General features: G+C 53.5%; 1 protein-coding gene across 12 annotated transcripts in view; it reads left to right on the plus strand.

Moving 5' to 3' along the window:
• Window positions 1-17903, plus strand: part of ARHGEF10L (Rho guanine nucleotide exchange factor 10 like) — a 201466-nt gene that overhangs the window by 144962 nt on the left and 38601 nt on the right. For all 12 annotated transcript variants that reach the window (XM_049878084.1, XM_049878075.1, XM_049878074.1 and 9 more), the window contains 4 exons: window positions 133-254; window positions 7044-7130; window positions 9312-9535; window positions 11456-11610. In XM_049878084.1, the coding sequence (XP_049734041.1) occupies window positions 133-254; window positions 7044-7130; window positions 9312-9535; window positions 11456-11610 (588 nt within the window). The remainder of the gene's footprint in view (window positions 1-132; window positions 255-7043; window positions 7131-9311; window positions 9536-11455; window positions 11611-17903) is intronic.

A 17903-nucleotide genomic window follows, 5' to 3' on the forward strand; every position in this document is an offset into this window, starting at 1 on the left:
CTAGGCCAGTCCTGGCCACTGTGCAGGCTGAGTCTTGGGGCCTGTGGTGGTTCCCTGGGCATGGAGGGATGCTGCCTGACTGGCCGTGCTCAGACTCTGACCAGCCTCAACCCCTCCTTCCTCTTGCCGCAGGGGAGGAGAACCAGCCCGGCTGGCTGTGTCCTGATGAGGACAAGAAGAGCAAAGCCCCGTTCTGGTGCCCCATCCTGGCCTGCTGTGTTCCCGCCTTCTGCTCCCGGGCCCTCAGCCTGCAGGTGAGTGGAGTGGATCTCCTCTCGCCTAGAAGAGCCTGAGCATCCAGGTAGTACCCACTGTGGGAGAGCACCGGGTCCAAGTCCCAGCTTCGTGACTCCTTATTGATGGGGTCGATGAGCATTACTGTTGCTCCAGGAGCCCACTTTCCCAGCAAGAAGTAGGGGTAAACCCCCGGTGTGGGTCAGGTCAGTGGAAAATTCCCCTTTTTGAGATAATAAATAGCAATGATCTCATCAGCTGATAGTATAAATCCAGCTCAGAAGATGCCAGAATATGCCAGAGTGGCTGGGCCAGGCCATGTGGGGCTGGATCGTTTATGGTGCTGCCTGGCAGGAGCCGGCTTCAGTGCAGGGGGGCCCCCTCATCACGGGATGCTCCCCAGTCTCCACACCTCCTGTTTTTAAGCACCTGCTGTGCTTCCCTAGCGGTCTGCCAACATTCTCTTGTTTTAATGTTTATAAGAACTCTCTGAGCAGATGTTTTTATATCCATTTCACCTCTGGGGCAGCTGCTGGTCCTCCTCCTCCCCTCTGTCCAAGCAGATGAGCTCACTCAGCTCTGGGGAGAGGAGAGCCGGCTTGGGGCCTGTTGTTGCTGTTAGCTGCTGTTGAGTCGACTGGGACTCGTGGTGACCCCTTGTACAATAGAATAACATGCTGCCCGGTCCTGTGCCATCCTCACTGTCATTGGCATGCTTGAGTCCATTGTGGCCACTGTGCTAATTTTCTCACTGAGGACTTCCCTCACCTTTGTTAGCCCTCTACTTCACCAAACGTGACATCCCCTGTAGCTTCTGGTCTCTTCTGATTACGTGTCCTAAGTAAGTGAGTTAAAATCCATGCTCTCGAGGGTTTTCACTAGCTAATTTTCAGAAGTAGGTCTCCAGGCCTTTCTTCCTAGTCTGTCTTAGTCTGAAAGTTCTGCTGAAACCTGTCCACTGTGGGTGACCCTGCTGATATTTGAAATACTGGTGGCATAGCTTCCAGTACCACAGCAACATGCAAGCTATCACAGTGTGACAAACTGACAGATGCGTGGTAGACCAGACAAATAAGCCCCTAAGAGACATGGTGATTGGGTTGGGGCCCTAAGCAGCTGGAAGAACATATTAAACAGCTGGAAGAGCATATCTTTGAGACCTGAGCTTATTCATTGATTTGAGCATCTACTGCATGCCTGGCCCTGTGCCAGACACTGGGAATATAGTGGCACCAAGACAGACAGGGTCCTGCCTTCATGTAGCTTTCAATCTAGTGGAGAGAGACAGGCAATAAAACAACAAAAGGAAATAGAAGAGAGTGATACATGTGATAAAGAAGATAAACGAGTGATATAATAGATACATAGATGGGGGGCACACAGTCAGGGGGCTCAGGAAAGGCCTCGCAGAAGAGGTGGCATTTAAACTCAGACCTGGTTGGCAAGAAGGAGGTAGCCCTGTGAGGGTTTGAGGGAAGGATGTTCTCAGTAGACAAACTAACGCCTGCGATTGGGAGAGCTGGATGGCTGCTCGAGGGCCAGCAAGCGAGCCAGCGTGGCTGTGGCTCTGTGAGCCCAGGGGGCAGGAGGTGATGAGGCCAGCTGGCAGCTGAGCTGGACCACGCTGGCCTCGCAGGCTGGGTCAGGTTTGGATTTCATTCTCAGAGCAACGAAAAGCTGTGAATGGCGTCATGCCTGGCACTGGCATGATCTGGGGGTCATTTGAGCATTCTGGCTGCCTGCCGTGTAAAGGTGAACCATGGGCAGGAGGAGGGCAAGCATGGATTCCGAGATGCACGTTCAGAGCTTAGTGCCGGGGTCCTGTGAGACGTGGTGGGAGTTGGTGTGGGTGGGGGCCAAGGGCAGGACTGGGGTGAGGTGAGTCAGGCAGAATTTAAGGAGGTACCAAAAACTTCAATAATCAAGTTGAATTGTGTTTAAAAAAAAAAACTGTGTGGTGAAAATATACATAAGAAAACGTATGTACGTATGGCTACACGTACAATTCAGTAGCATTGATTACATTCTTCATGTTAATGCCATCAATAAATAATATTTCGATGTGATATTAAAAAAAAAAAATCAAATCTACGAACTAAGGCCTGCAGCTCAGCTGCTTTTTTTGGGGAAATAAAGGGCCGGCTTTAGGGTGAAGCAAGTGAGGCAGCATCGTACAAGTGCAGGGTGGGTCCTGTCTTTATGGAAAATCTTAATAATTGCTCATCAAGGATTTTTTGCATTAATTTTGATTTTTTTAAATGTATTAAAATACTGTTTTCTTGATTCCTGAGTTTTTTGGCACCCCCTCAAATTTTGTGGCCAAGGTGAGTGCCCCACTAGCCTTACCAGAGTCCTGGCCCTGGCAGAGACCGTGGTGGATGGCGTGGGGCTGGGGTAGGGCTGGGGACACATTCGGGATGTGTATTGGGAGAGGGCGGGCTGAACTGGGGATAGATCGGTTGAGGGCTGGGGGCAAAGGAGCGGAAGGATGTTTCCATGGATTTGGCCTGAGTGCCGGGAAAATGGTGTCCGCTTGGGTTGGAGCGTTACCCAAGCCACAGGCTGACTCAGGGATTCAGCGAGGGAAACCATGTCAAGTTCTTTAGCGCTGGTCCTAACTCATGGCTGGTGCTCAGTAAACGGTTGCCATTGTAACAACAGTAGTAGTAAGAACAGCAATGTTATTTTAAATTATTTCATCATGACAGCATGGTAGCAAACCCTTCTATGAGGCATCTGCATGCCAGGCCCCATTCTAGCTGCTTTACGCTGTTAACTCTCTAAGACGGGCCGGGGCCGTAGCTCCTGGTTGAGCGGAACGAGGCTGGAACTGGAGCAGTAACGTAATTGACCAAGGTCACTGTGGAGGAGAGTGTCTGCCACTCCTGCTGCTGCCTGCTTCTTCCTCTCCTGGGGCTTGGCTGGTATGTGCCCACATCATGGGCCCCCCACCAGACATCTCATGGGGGCAGCCCAGACCCTGCTCATTTCTGTAAGGCTCAGAGAGCCCGGCCTTTGTAGGGAGTCAGTACTTTATTGGTTAGCGGGGAGGCCTATTGAGTTTGTGAGCACCACCCCAGCATTGGGCATTGGGCGTGGGTTACCTATGGGCTTTGAGGAGGAGGCCAGAGCCCTTGGAGTAGGCACTGATTGGGGCACTTTTGCCTGTAGCTTGCCTGGCCTTAGTGTCTCCCGTGGAAAAGGCTGACCCCGGAGTGACTTCTGCAGTGGGGAGTGGATTATCCTGCCTCCAGGGCCATGGGCCTCCTGGGGATACAGGATGCAGGCCGAGCCCTGACAGGCCAGACCTGGGTGTTGAAGTCACAGACAGGCGCTACCCCCGAGGTTTCCAAAAAGAAACCACCACCCGGTGGGGAGCCATCTGCTGGCTTGCATCCCGGGGGACAGGGGCCCCAAAATCTCCTCATTTGGAGTTCTCTGGGCCAGAGACAGGTAGTCTGGAAGCATCAGCCCCACTGGGCCCTGCTTACTGTCTCCCGAGGAGGCCCCGTGCTGACTGAGAGTGAATCTCCGTGGTAATGGGCCTGCGGAAGCCCTGAGAGATGCTCCAGAGCCTGCGCTTCTCCATTTGCTAGGCCCCAAGACACTGTCCGTCTCCGCCGGTGCCTGCTTCCTACCCCAGACAGATGTACCCATCAGCTCCACTCTGGCAGCAAATGAGTTAGGGCCCTGGAGTGCCAGGGCCTTGTCCAATTACTGCGAGGAACAGATGGGAGCATGCTGGCCTCCTCAGCCTCTCCCCGGCCTACCCCTTGTCCCAGGCAGTGCCCAGGAACAGACGACCCTGGGCTCCATGCTGGCTTAATGAGAGCCAGGGCGGATTCTGGCTGTCCGGGGAAGGCTTGGGGCTGGGTGAGGTGCTGGCTGGTACAGCACCTTTCCCAGTGTGGTCAGGGTTCCTGTTCAGGCTGGATGAGTGTGTGTGTTGGGCTCATTCCTCAATGAGAGCAAGACGCCAGGAACGTTTCTCTTCTCAGTGCTGTCAGTGGCTGGCCTTGTGCCTGGCCCTGCCCACGCTGGGCCACGTGAGGCCTCGTGACTCGTGGGGAGAGCATCGAAGCTGAGTCACTGGCTGGGGTTTGAGTCCCGGCTCTGCCATGACCCAGCCGTGTGATGTTCGGAGGACTACGTCTGCTCTCAGTGTCTCCACTATGTCTTCATTGTATAAGATGGGGTAGCTATGATGCCCCCCTCACGGGGTTAAATGAGGGTTAAATGATAGGATTCATGTCAAATGTTTAGTCTGTTGCTTGGAGCATACCCAAACCACAAAAAACCAAACCGGTTGCCCTCCAGTTGACTCTGCCTCATGGCAGCCCCGTGTATGACAGAGTAGGACTGGATTTTCCAGTGGCTGATTTTCAGAAGTAGATCGCAAGGCCTTTCTCCTGAAGTGCCTCTGGGTGGACTCAAACCTTCAACCTTTCGGTTAGCAGCCAAGCCCATTAACTTTGGAGCCCAGAGTTCAATAAATGGAAGCAGGTGTCGAGGACATGCTGTCCCCAGGAAGGAGAGGCTGCTGGGGTCTGTTTGGGAGGGGTTCGAAGGCCTGATTCTGAGGTGTTGGAAGGTTCTTCACTGGCCTCCAGCTCCATCCAAGGTGGTGGCCTGACCCTAGAGGGGCAGCGAGAAGGCATGGGAACTGGTCAGCACAAACCCAGCTTAGAGACCCACCTGGGGACAGGTGCTTGGAGAAGTGGGTTGGGGGAGCTGCCCCCTTGAAGTGCTTTGAAATGCAAGTGCCTTGTGGGACCCAGGGGTGGCAGCCCAGATCTGCTGAGATGGCCCCCATCCTGACCTTCAGCGACCTCCTCCAGCCACAGCTGCTGTTTGCCAGGTTTGTAATCTCCCAGCTTGGTGCGGCAGCCACTCGTCTGTAATAGTCCCTCCCTGGTTGGGTTGTTGTGACGATTAAATGAGTTAATGCCCATGAAGTGCTGGAAGAGCCCACAGGGAGCCCTTAGAGGGTGTTATCTGCTGCAGGTGCCCAGCCCTGTGCCACGTGCTGTATGTCTACTCCCTCCAGTCCCCATGGCCATCCTGACAAGGACTGTCAGAGTCCCTGTTTTATAGATGGGGAGCCCATTTGCTTGGTACCACCAGCTGGTTGCCAGTGAGCTGGGTTGGAGCCCAGGTGGGTGGCATCTGAAGCCTTCTTCTTTACAACCTCATTCCACCCTCCTCTGCTCAGGGAGTGTCTTGTTTCTGGGGTGTCAGCTTCCGGGCATGAGTGGGACTTCTAGGTCCAGCCCTTGCTCATTGAAGGAGCTGTTTGAGTTTTTGTTGTCCTGGGCCTGGGCTCTTTTGACTCCAGCTGCCATCAGTGCCCACTGGAGTTGCCATGGAAATGTCTGAACAGGGGTCTGATTGTCCCCTTCCCCCGCCTGTGAGCAAGGAGAGGAGCAGCAGCCCAGCTGAGCACCCTCAACTGGATGTGGCCACCAAGGAGCAAGACAGGATGAGAGCAGGGACCTGAGGGTGCCCAGGAGGTCAGGTTCAGGGAGGCCTCCGGCCCCTGGATGTCTGGATCTGTGTTCCCAGCCAGCAGACGTGGGACCCAAGACTGCAGAGGCCTCTAGCGTGGCAGCCTGGCTTCTGGGTAGAGTTCAAGCAGCAGCAGAAAGAGCACGGGGTTCAGAGTCAAAACCCTGACTTCTAGCCCTGACTCTGCCACTGACTTGCTGTGTGACCTTGAGCCATTCACACTCCCTCTCTGAGCTTTAAGTTTGTCAATTTCTAAATGAGGGGGATAGATGAGGTGACCTCTTTGGCCCCCTCCCCTGTGGACATTAGAAATTTTGTTAGAATATTCCATTGGGCTAGGGCCCACGTGGCCTGGCCTTCGGTACCATTGGAGAGCAGCATCTGCCTGGCAGAGAGTCCCACCTCATCTGTGTTTCTCCCATGGGGCACCCTCGAGCTGTCCCCATTCTGCCTCCTTCCATTTTGGTCTGACCAGGGCTTCCAGCAAGTCCCAGGAAAGGGCCACGCCATCTCATTGCATTGCTGTCCTGGCCAGAGGCAGACTGGCCAGGACTAGCTCAGGAAACAGGCTTCAGGGAGGCAACCCAGCCTGGTGCTGGGGCAGCAGAGGCAGGGGGAGTGCAGGTAGCCAGTGGCTCTCAGTGACAGGGGGACTGCATCTTCAACTGATCAGTTACAAACAGAGTCCCCTGGCCTTGATGGGTAGCCCACACAAGTCACCCACCCCTCTGGTCTTGACAGGCTCATCTGCAGAGAACTTCTGTGGTTGAGGTTGGGGAATTGAGACCTTTAGCATTCCTGTCCGTCCTCCTCTCTGCCCATTTGGGGGAATGCAGGAAGGCAAAGGTGGGGGTGCTGGGCTCCAGGCCGCTGCCACTCATCGTCCCTGTGGCCTAGGGTGCCACGTGTCCCTGTGGGCCTCATCATCCCCATCTGTAAAGCTGGGAGGCATTGGTGGTGTTTAGCACCTCTTATCTGGAAGTTGCCCAGGTGAAAAACCCTGGACTGGCGCAGAGAACCATTCAGGCCCCTTCTAGCCAGAAGTTTCTAGGAGAGCAACAGTCAAATGTGAGTGTGTAGGAATAGCCTGGAGACCTGGTGAAACACGTCAATTTCCCAGCCTCCCCCCTCCCCCGCAGATTCTCATCGGGACCCTGAATGAGGTCCAGGAATCTACAGGTTTAACAGCCCCGCAGGTTGTTGGGCTACAGGTGGATGGGAACCTGTGCTGGGATGTCAGACAAAGGTTGGCATCTTGGGCACTTCAGCATTTAACCTCAAGTGTACTGTCTCTGTCTCTGCAGCTGGGGGCCCTGGTCCATAGTCCTGTCAACTCTCCCCTGCTGGGCTTCTCAGCGGTCAGCACCTCCCTTCCACAGGGCTACCTCTGGGTGAGTAACCTCTGTGCCCAGCCAGGAATTCTGGCCCTGAGGGCAGGAGCAGGGAGGGTGGCACCCAGGAGGGAAGCTGGGGAAGGCCACCTGCCTGCTGACCCCACCTCCACCCTGCTCCCGTCATGCACCTTCATCCACCTGGGACCTCGGGTGCCGGGCACTGTGCTCAGAGTTGGGAGATTCAACCTCACTGTCAGGTGAGGAGGGAGGAACAAATAGCAACCAGGGAACAAAAAAGTGACCTCAGTGCCATGAAGGACATGACTGGGAGCTGTGGAGAGTGCCTGGGTGGCAGGGTCTTCACCCCGGGGGCAAGGAAGCAGGGCTTGCTATCGCTGATCTCTTGTAGAGATTCTAGTCCACCTTTTTGTTCCTTGGGTTCCTGGCAAAGCCTCTCTTAATTCAGATAGGTGCCCCTGCCATGCCCACCTTGATGCAGATTGTATCCTTCAGATATTGACTCCCAGAGGTTCCAGCCTCACCACCCCTCTGGCCATCCTTCAACTCCCCCTGCTAATTTGTCTCCAGGCACTTGGACAGCAGAACTTCAGTGTTCAGCCCAAATGTCCCTTTTGATGGTGATTTGTTTCTCACTGTTTCCACAATATCTCGCATCAACCAACCAGCCAACCATTCATCCACCCATCCATTTACTCATCTATCCATCCACTCATCCATCTATCATCTGTCTTTCCCTCATTTTTTGCTTTTCCGGTCTTCCTTCCTTTCTACCTCCTTCCCTCCCTTCCTCCTCCCTCCCTCCCTTTCTCCCTCCCTTCCTTCCTTCCTTCTTTCCTATCATCCACTCATCATCCATTCACATATCCTTTCATCCTTCATCCACCCATCCACCCTTCCTTTCCTTTTTCTTCCTTCCTTCCTTCTGTCCAGCCATCTTTCTGTCCATCCATTCATCCAGCTATTCGACAAATATGTGTTGAGTGACTACTATGTGCTAGACACACAGGTAAGACGGTGATCAAGACAGGACACTTTTTTTTTTTTTAATAATTTTTATTGTGCTTTAAGTGAAAGTTTACAAACCCAGTCAGTGTCTCACATATAAAACTTACAAACACCTTACTACATACTCCCATTTATCTCCCCCTATTTTTTTTAATGAGTCAGCCCACTCCCTCCTTCCAGTCTCTCCTTTTGTGACCATTTTGCCAGTTTCTAACCCCCTCTACCCTCCCATCTCTCCTCCAGACAAGAGATGCCAACATAGTCTCAAGTGTCCACGTGGTGCAAGTAGCTCACTCCTCATCAGCATCCCTCTCCAACCCATTGTCCAGTCCAGTCTAATCCATGTCTGACAAGTTGGCTTCAGGAATGTTTCCTGTCCTGGGCCAACAGAAGGTCTGGGGACCCTGACCACTGGGGTCCTTCTAGTCTCAGTCAGATCATTAAGTCTAGTATTTTTATGAGAATTTGGGGTCTGCATCCCACTGTTCTCCTGCTCCTTCAGGGGTTCTCTGTTGTACTCCCTGTCAGGGCAGTCATCGGTTGTGGCCGGGCACCATCTAGTTCTTCTGGTCTCAGGATGATGTAGTCTCTGGTTCATGTGGCCCTTTCTGTCTCTTGGGCTCATAATTACCTTGTGAGCTTGGTGTTCTTCATTCTCCTTTGATCCAGGTGGGTTGAGACTCATTGATGCATCTTAGATGGCCGCTTGCTAGCGTTTAAGACCCCAGATGCCACACTTCAAAGTGGGATGCAGAATGTTTTGTTAATAGATTTTATTTTACCAATTGACTTAGATGTCCCCTGAAGCCAAAGTCCCCAAACCCCTGCCCCTGCTCATTCAGTTTATTCAGGAAACTTCTTTGCTTTTGGTTTATAGACCAGGATATTTTTAAGGGGCAGAGTAGATGTTCACTATTTATTGGTTGAATTATACCCTGAAGACAAGGAAATAGAAAGCTGACTGGGTATCTGGTCTACCTTAGCTCCCTCCCTGATTTTCTGTGGGTCCTGAGCTAATGTGTTGCCATGGTAGCTGCAGACGAGTGGCCTTCAGTGACGGCAGCATTTGTGTGGGAAGAAGGGCCATACCCTCATATCTAACCCTAGTGGCAGGTAGAAGTTTGGGGTGGGGTCACTGGGAAGGCAGGGGTGAGCCCCACCTTCACTCCCCTGTGTTCCTGTCTGACAGCCTCTCTGGGCCTCTGCTCCCAGGTTGGCGGCGGGCAGGAGGGCGCAGGGGGCCAGGTGGACATCTTCTCCTTGAACCGGCCCTCACCCCGCACCGTCAAGTCCTTCCCCCTGGCGGCCCCTGTGCTCTGCATGGAGTACATTCCGGAGCCAGAGGAGGAGGGTGAGAGCGGAGATGAGAGCCAGACAGCTGCTGACCCCTCGGCCGCAGTGCACCCAACCATCTGCCTTGGGCTCCAGGATGGCAGGTGAGGGGTGTGGAGGAGGGGATGTGGATGGCTATGTCCAGGACAGGGCTAGGTGGGGTGGGAGTGTCCCTCTAGCTTCCCCATCTGCTTGTCTCCCACCAACATTCTCTGCCTCTGGTTGGTGTCACAGAAGGTGGGGCCTGGAGGTACCCAGAGTGAGACCCATAGTGTCAGGAATTGCTTCTGGTTTAGCCGAGACCCTCAAGGGGCTGCTTTGAGCAGACTGTGGCTCCCTCCCTAGCTGCATATACAGAGGGGAGGTGCTGGCCTCGGTGTCAGCTAGACTTGGGTTTGAATCTCATCTCTGCCCTTCCTTGCTCAGGTGCTCAGACACATATTTAATCCCTGTGAGCCTGAGTTTCTCATCTGTGATAGCCCACTGAACTTGGTGCAGCAAAACAGTTCATGCAGCCGTCATTGGCAGCGTTCCCCCTTTGAGGCCTCAGTTCCTCTTTCTGGGTGGGGGAGGGGCCCGGGGCATCCCCACGAGGTGAAATCACTGCTGGCAGATGGGAGGGCCTTCCCCCTATAAAACAAGCCTGGAGCTGGTGAGTCAGCAGTGAGGAGGCCCCTGACCCGGGCTGGAGCCTGCCCGGGATCAATAGCCGTCCACTAGTGTAAGTGGAACATGGCTATTCATCCCAGCTAATTGGGACGGTGAAGACCATGATTAATGAAGACCTTGGAGTGGGACATTCTCTGCAGATGTGTGGCTCTCCTAGCTGCGTCTCCATGCTTTTCACAGCTGTCCTAGAAAGGGGAGAAAAGGGGTGGGGGACGTGTTTCCTGAGCACCCCCATGCTGCTCGCTGCTCCGGGGCTGTGAGCCTTGAAGTGGGCCCACAGAGAAGTGACAGGTTTCCCCCATTTTCCACACAACTGAAGTCAGAGCAGAAAGCTAATGGTTTAGAACCAACTTGCAGCCGCCAAAGCTCTATGAAGCCTGGGCTGGGTCTGCAGCTGACCGGCAAGGCCTCTACTTGGGAGGGGCCCAGCAAACACTTCCTTTTTTTTTTAATTGAGATAAAATTCCTAGTAAAACTTACCATCCTAGCCATTTTAACACGTGCAATTCAGTGGTTTCCAATGCATTCACAGTGTTGTGTAACCAGCTCCACCATCTAAGTCCAGAACATTTGCGTCACCCTGATGAGAAAGCCTGTGCCCGTTAGCAGTCACTCCCCCGCCCCTGCCCTGGCCCCTGGAAACCACTCATCTACCTTTCTGTCTCCATACATTTGTCTCTTTCAGACATTTCATGTAAATGAAATCCTATGATATGTGTCTGGCTTCCGTCACTCAGCAGAATGTTTTCAGAGTTCACCCACGTTGTAGCACGTGTCAGGACTTCATTCCTTTTTATAGCAACTGATATTCCACGTTTTGTTTATCCGTTCCTCTGTTGATGGGCACTTGGGCTGTTGCCACCTCGTGGCTGCTGTGAATGGTGCTGCCATGGACATCCGTGTCCAAGTCTTCGTTTCCAGTGAGTGCTTTTGCTGGGACACTGGGCCCTATGCCACGTGCCATCATGAGTGTCTCATTTTATTTGCACAACACCCCTGTGAGGTGGGCACCGCTGCCCCACTTTACAGACGGGACTGTGGCTCAGCAGTCGGAGGTCAGTCAGCTGGAAGGTGGTGCGTCTGGATCTGAACTCGGGTCTTTGTGACTCTGAAAGCAGTTCTCTCACATACCATACTGTACTGACTCTGGAGCCCCACACGTTCTTCCTCCCTCCTGCAGAGGCCACCACAGAGAACCCTGAGCTCCTGACAGGTGGAGCGATGGCTAGTCATACAGCAAGGAGGCCTTGCTGAGCTGGGGGAGCCCTCGGAGCCCCCTCTTTCTAGGAGGGCTTGTGGGCAGTGAGCAGGGGGCCCTCAGTGAGTTGCAGTCATCCTCTGGCCTCTCCCCGCAGTGTCCTGGTGTACGGCAGTGTGGACACGGGGACCCAGTGCCTGGCGACCTGCAGGAGCCCAGGCCTGCAGCCTGTGCTCTGTCTGCGGCACAGCCCCTTCCATCTGTTTGCGGGCCTACAGGATGGGACCCTCGCCGCCTACCCTCGGACCAGCGGTGAGGACGGGGCTGGGTGTGGACAGGGGGGCAGTGCTGGACACTGGCGGTGTGCCGGATTGTGCACTGAGAGTGGTTGTGGGAGGTGGCTCAGAAACTGATTGGAGAATCTTGGGGCTGGGGGGATTTGGAGGTCACTGAGCTCCCCTCGGGTCCCGTGCATGCAAATTCCTACAGGAACGGGGTGCTTACTACCACTCAGGCAGCTCAGCTCATTGGCAGGAGACTCCAGTGGGTAAGAGCAGGGACTCCAGTGTCAGAGAGGCCTGGCTTCAAGTTCAGGCTTTGCCAGTGATAACAGCTGTGTCCATTGGTGTGTGGCTTCTCCTCTGTGTGCCTCAATCTCCTCATCTGTAAAATGGGAATAATGGTGGTACCCACCACACATGGTGAAAGCCAAGCACAGGGCCTGGGATGCAGTGAGTCTCAGTGCAGGTGGCATTTCAATCTCTCCTGTTTTATTGAGCTATTGATGACGAACTATGACATCTAGAGGGCCAGTCTCGCTCTGTCTCAGCTGCGATGCTCCTTGAACAGGGTAAAGTGCTTAATGTGTGTGCATTATCTTTTGAATTCTCGCCATAGCCCTTGGGAGCTGCCTCCACTTCTCAGGCGATGAGGTGGGACTGAGGGAGGTAACATGGCTTATCCACAGCCACACGGCGTGCCGTGCCTCCTGTCCCCTTGAGGAGTGGCTTCTGTGCCTCCCAGTCCAGTGATGAGGGCTGAGCCGGGAAGGTGGCAGCCCCCAGTCTGCCTGGGCAGGGCGCTGCATCAGAGGCCTGTGGCCAGCGGTTGTGGGTTTTTCCTTCCCTTGCCCCTCTGACGTGGCTTTAATTGCCGTGTCATCACAGCCTGTTGCAGGGTTATAAACAGATATTTGTACTGAGCTATTTTTTTTGCCACTTGGCACTGTGTTGGTATTTTTAATTACTTTTGATAAGGCATTTATAGTTTTTAATTAAAGGGGGAAGAGGGAGGGGGAAAAAAGCCCTCTCACCATCAGACTGAGTATGAGTGTGAAAGTAAACATAGGCTTAGTGGAAATGGAGACGGTGGCCTGCAGGGACCACCCACCCTCTCCTCCCGCTGAGTCCTGTGAGTCCTGCCTTGCCCCCCAGGCCCTCCTGGCCCCCAGTTTGGATCGCCCTTGGCCTCTTCCCTCTTAGTTCCTAACTCATCAGTTTGGGCCCCTGGAGTTAGAAGGAGACGAGGGGTTTGGGTTTAACTGTTGCCTTTCAGCCCGGGGTTGGACCCAGTAGTTCATTAAAACCACAAGAGCCACCAGCGAACACTGGGACCCACACCCCCATTTTCCGGATGGGGTGGCTGCTCAAAGTCCCATGGGTGAACCGAGACCTGCACCCAAGTGTCCCACCTCTGGGGCTAGGGCCCTCTGCAGACGTGAGGGAGCTTTGGCTTCTCCAAGCAGAGCTGGGGGCCACGTGGCCTGGAGGAAAGGCTGAGACGCTCCCCCAGTTTTCCTGCCTTGCAAATATTTGTCCACCAAATATTACTGAGCACCTACTATGCAATATAGACTAATATCATTAATATCAAACACAAGCGAAATTTTGCTGAAGATCATTCAAAAATGGCTGCAGCAGTATATCAACAGGGAACTGCCAGAAATTCAGGCCGGTTTCAGAAGAGGACGTGGAACCAGGGATATCATTGCTGATGTCAGATGGATCCTGGCTGAAAGCAGAGAATAGCAGAAGGATGTTTACCTGTGTTTTATTGACTATGCAAAGGCATTCGACTGTGTGGATCATAACAAATTTTGGATAATATTGCGAAGAATGGGAATCGCAGAACACTTAATTGTGCTCATGAGGAACCTTTACATAGATCAAGAGGCAGTTGTTCGGACAGAACAAGGGGATACTGATTGGTTTAAAGTCAGGAAAGGTGTGCGTCAGGGTTGTATTTTTTCACCATACCTATTCAATCTGTATGCTGAGCAAATAATATGAGAAGCTGGACTATACGAAGAAGAACGGGGCATCAGGACTGGAGGAAGACTCATTAACAACCTGCGTTATGCAGATGACACAACCTTGCTTGCTGAAAGTGAAGAGGACTTGAAGCACTTACTAATGAAGATCAAAGACCACAGCCTTCAATATGGATTGCACCTCAACATAAAGAAAACAAAAATCCTCACAGCTGGACCGATGAGCAACATCATGATAAACAGAGAAAAGATTGAAGTTGTCAAGGATTTCATTTGACTTGGATCCACAATCAACAGCCATGGAAGCATCAGTCAAGAAATCAAAAGACGCGTTGCATTGGGCAAATCTGCTGCAAAGGACCTCTTTAAAGTGTTGAAGAGCTAAGATGTCACCTTGAAGACTAAGGTGCGCCTGACCCAAGCCATGGTATTTTCAATTGCGTCATATGCATGTGAAAGCTGGACAATGAATAAGGAAGACCGAAGAAGGACTGATGCCTTTGCATTGTGGTGTTGGTGAAGAATACTGAATATACCACGGACTGCCAAAAGAACGAAGAAATCTGTCTTAGAAGAAGTACAGCCAGAATGCTCCTTAGAAGCAAGGATGGCGAGACTGAGTCTTACATACTTTGGACATGTTGTCAGGAGGGATCAGTCCCTGGAGAAGGACATCATGCTTGGCAGAGTACAGGGTCAGCGGAAAAGAGGAAGACCCTCAACAAGGTGGATTGACACAGTGGCTGCAACAATGAGCTCAAGCATAACAACGATTGTAAGGAAGGCGCAGGACCAGGCAGTGTTTCATTCTGTTGTGCATAGGGTCGCTATGAGTCAGAACCAACTCGACGGCACCTAACAACAACAACTATGCACCTTGGAGACAGTGGTGAGCAAAATGGACAGGCCCCTTCACTCAAGGATTTCATATTCTATAGGGGATGACAGAATTCATCACGTAAACAAGCAAGAAGGCATGAAATGACACACCGTGCTCAGAGTGCCCCAGGGAAGGAGCAGGGTGTCACAGGAGAGCCCCGCCTGCCTGGGCCAGGGGTCCAGTGTCCGGCAAAGGCCTCTCCAACGAGTGGGGTCTTTAAGCTGAGACCTGAAGAAGTGGCCAGGCAAGTGAAGAGTTAGGGGAATGGTGGTCTCAGCACAGGGAACAGAGTGCGCGGAGGCCTGGAGGCAGGAGAGTGGGGGAGCCAAGAGGAGGCTGCTGTGCTGGACAGTAGCTGCAGAGAGCAAGGTGGGAGCAGACGGCTGGACTGTGGGGCCTTGGATTTGTCCAAGTGCACTGGGACGCATAGTTGTCTGCAAGTGGCTGAGTCCTGGCAGACAGGGTAGAGGTGGCGAGCCTGGCTGGGAGGGGCTGTGCAAGTGAGCCTGGTGGTCGTACTCTCCTCGTCCAGCTAACCCTCTGGGCCCCTGGGTAGCCTTGCCTCACGTGGCACCCTGTCTTCCAGAGGCAGCTGGATAGGAAGGGGGGCTCTCAGGACGTGGTGCACAGTGTGGGGTGTGTGGGATTCCTCCCATCCGCCTTTACGGGGCCTGGGTGTGGCTTGGGGCTGGGATCAGTAACCTGGCCCAGGACCCAGCTGGAGGGCTGGCTTTAGCCTTGTCTTCGTCCAGACTCACCAAGGCCTCAGATATCCCTCAGACACCCCCAACCCCATCCCCGCAAACTGAGGCTAGCTCAGAGCTACTGGGGGGTGGGGGGCGTGAAACTGCCTGGCACAGAGCCAATCACGACTCATCTCTGATGCCCTCTAGTGGTGGGAGAGTTGTTGAATAATCTAGAATGCCTTGGCGAGGGTGTTGGTGGTGGCAGTGTCAGCTGCTGTTGAGTGGATTCTGACTCATGGTGACCCCGTATATGCAGGGTAGAACTGCTCCATAGGGTTTTCAAAGCTGTGGCCTTTTGGAAGCAGATCACCAGGCCTGTCTTCTGAGGCGCCTCTGGGTGGGTTCAGACTGCCAGCCTTTTGGATAGTCGTTAAGTGCTTAACTGTTTGTGCCACCCAGGGACTCCTTGGAGAGGGTATTCGATGAGGTCTTTGTAAATGTTTATATTGACAGGTTTACCGTCCTGTCTGGGTTTGGCTGAGGCCAAGACCTGGCTAAATTGGCATTCTTGGTCTACTCATTGCAAAAGGGTAGGACCAGAAATATTAAGTAAAACAGGCAGAAGTCAGCCTGGGGACTTACCTTTGTCCTGGAGGACCTGTGGAACCGCAGCTGAAAGCTGACCTGTGAAGTCAAAGTTCACCAGGCCCCATGGCCTCACGGACTCTCAGAGCTAGAGGGGCCTTGTAGTCCACCTTCCAGCTGACAGATGGGGAAACAGGCCAAGAGCAGTGTGGGCATGGCAATCAGTCTGCTGCTCCCAGGGGCCTCTGCTCACCTGCATTCGTTCATTTCACCAATATGTACTGAGTGCCCATGAAGTGCCAGGCACTGAGCCAGGTGCTGGGGACCCAGACAGGGGCGAGGCGGTCACAGTCCCAGCCCCAGTGAGTGGTCGAGTCCCGAGTTTGAACAGAGCTACCTGGGGTCTCCTCTTCTAGCTCCCCTGTCCTCGAGCAGCCCAGGAACATCACCAGGCCTTGGGTGGGATGTGGGGATGTCTCTGGTTGGACACTGGAGGTGTGGGCCGGGGTCACCCCTTCCAGGAGGCAGATGATGGAGTGGTTGAAGGGATGGGCTACAGTGTCAGGCTTCCTGGGACTAAGTCCCAGCTGTGAGAGCTTGGGGCCTGTTGCTTCACCTCTCTGAGCCTCAGTGTCCTCACCTGCAAAATGGGAATGAGTGGTTGTGGAGGATAGATGTAGTAATTCACACAGGTGCTTAGAACAGAGCTTATACTTGGTACCTTGATCATTGTCATCATTGTTACTCTTACTGTTATTGTCGTTACTTACCAGGCAGGGGCTGTCCTCTGGACCCTCTCGGGCTTGATGACTTTCACTCTCTGCCCTGCCTCTGGCTCTCCTGGATCTGGCCCCTGAGAAGGACCAGCTGGGGCTCTCCCCTGGGGGCTGGGGGAGGAGGGGCTTGAGCTTCTGAAGGTGCCTTTGTGGAGACAGGGCCTTCATCTCCCTTCGTCTGGCTGAGAGCTGGTGCTGGGTGGGATGAATGGGCTGTCACGCAGGGGACAGGTGCTTGCGTGAGAGTGCGTGTGCATGTTCTGGAACATGTGGTTGCTTCCCAGAGCCACTGGGCAAGAAGAGGGGTAGAAGGATGGTGCCCCCAGTAGGCGGGGGAGGCTTTAGCCCCTCCCTGAGCCCACAGTGATTACATTTAAAATCTTAGAGTCATGGCATGTGAGGGCTGGGAAGAACTTAGGGGACAAAGTTGTGTCTCCTCATGGTGAGATGGGGAAACTGAGTTTCAGCCAGGGCAAGCCTGTGGTTGAGGTCCCTCCACAGGCACAATGGACCCTCTAATCAGGACCCCTGACTCCTGTCTGGTGTCCTGTTTGATAGAATGGTGTTGGTATCCATAAGTTTTATCACAGTCCATTATTCCGTCCTGGAGTCAGGACTTTTTAGAGGATTTTGTGAGGCTCCCAGCAAACAGAGGAGGAGCGGTCAATGTCCATGTGATCCTCAGGGCATCCTAGGTCCTGCCTGGGCAGCCACAACTGTATTCTGTTCTGGAAAGGGGCAGGCTAGATAGAGGGTGCCAGGACTCTGGCAGCCGTCACTGCTGAGCTCATGGGGCAACACCCTCATTTCCTAGTTTTTGGGGCATGGCCCCAGCACCTCTAACTGCTTCTTCCCTGGAAGAGTAACAGCCCCCACCTTAGCCATAAGGGCAGGAGCGCCACCTTCTGGCCACAAAGCACTACTCACTTCTGGCCACTGGGGGGTGCTCAAAGCCTTGATTTTTCTTGGCTCTGGCGTCCTGGTGGGGGTCAGCATCCTTCACAGAGGCCTGGCCGCCTCCTGGTGACACCCTTCTCGACCCCCCAGTCCCGACTCCAGAACCCTTTGGAGACTTTTGGAGGCTGAGAGGGTAGCTGGGGTTGGTGAAGGAGGCTTGTCAGGCAGAGCTGAGTTTGAGTCCCTGCCTGGCCTGTCTGCACAAGTTTTCCGCTCCCTGGGTCTGTTGTCACATTAGTCAAGTGGATTTAACACCTGCTTCCACAGCCTGTTGTGGTAAACGATATCAAATAATAAGAGCTAATGAGCACCGAGTACTTTGTAGCTGTGTGATTTGGGCTCGCTGTTTAAACTCTCTGTGTCTCAGTTTTCTCAGTTGTAAAACAGGGGTGATAATAGTGTCAACCGCATGGGCTTGTGGGGAGTTAGGCGCCCATGAGAAGAGGGCCTGC

Source organism: Elephas maximus, chromosome 3 (genome assembly GCF_024166365.1).
Source record: "Elephas maximus indicus isolate mEleMax1 chromosome 3, mEleMax1 primary haplotype, whole genome shotgun sequence".
Classification (NCBI taxonomy): Eukaryota; Metazoa; Chordata; class Mammalia; order Proboscidea; family Elephantidae; genus Elephas; species Elephas maximus.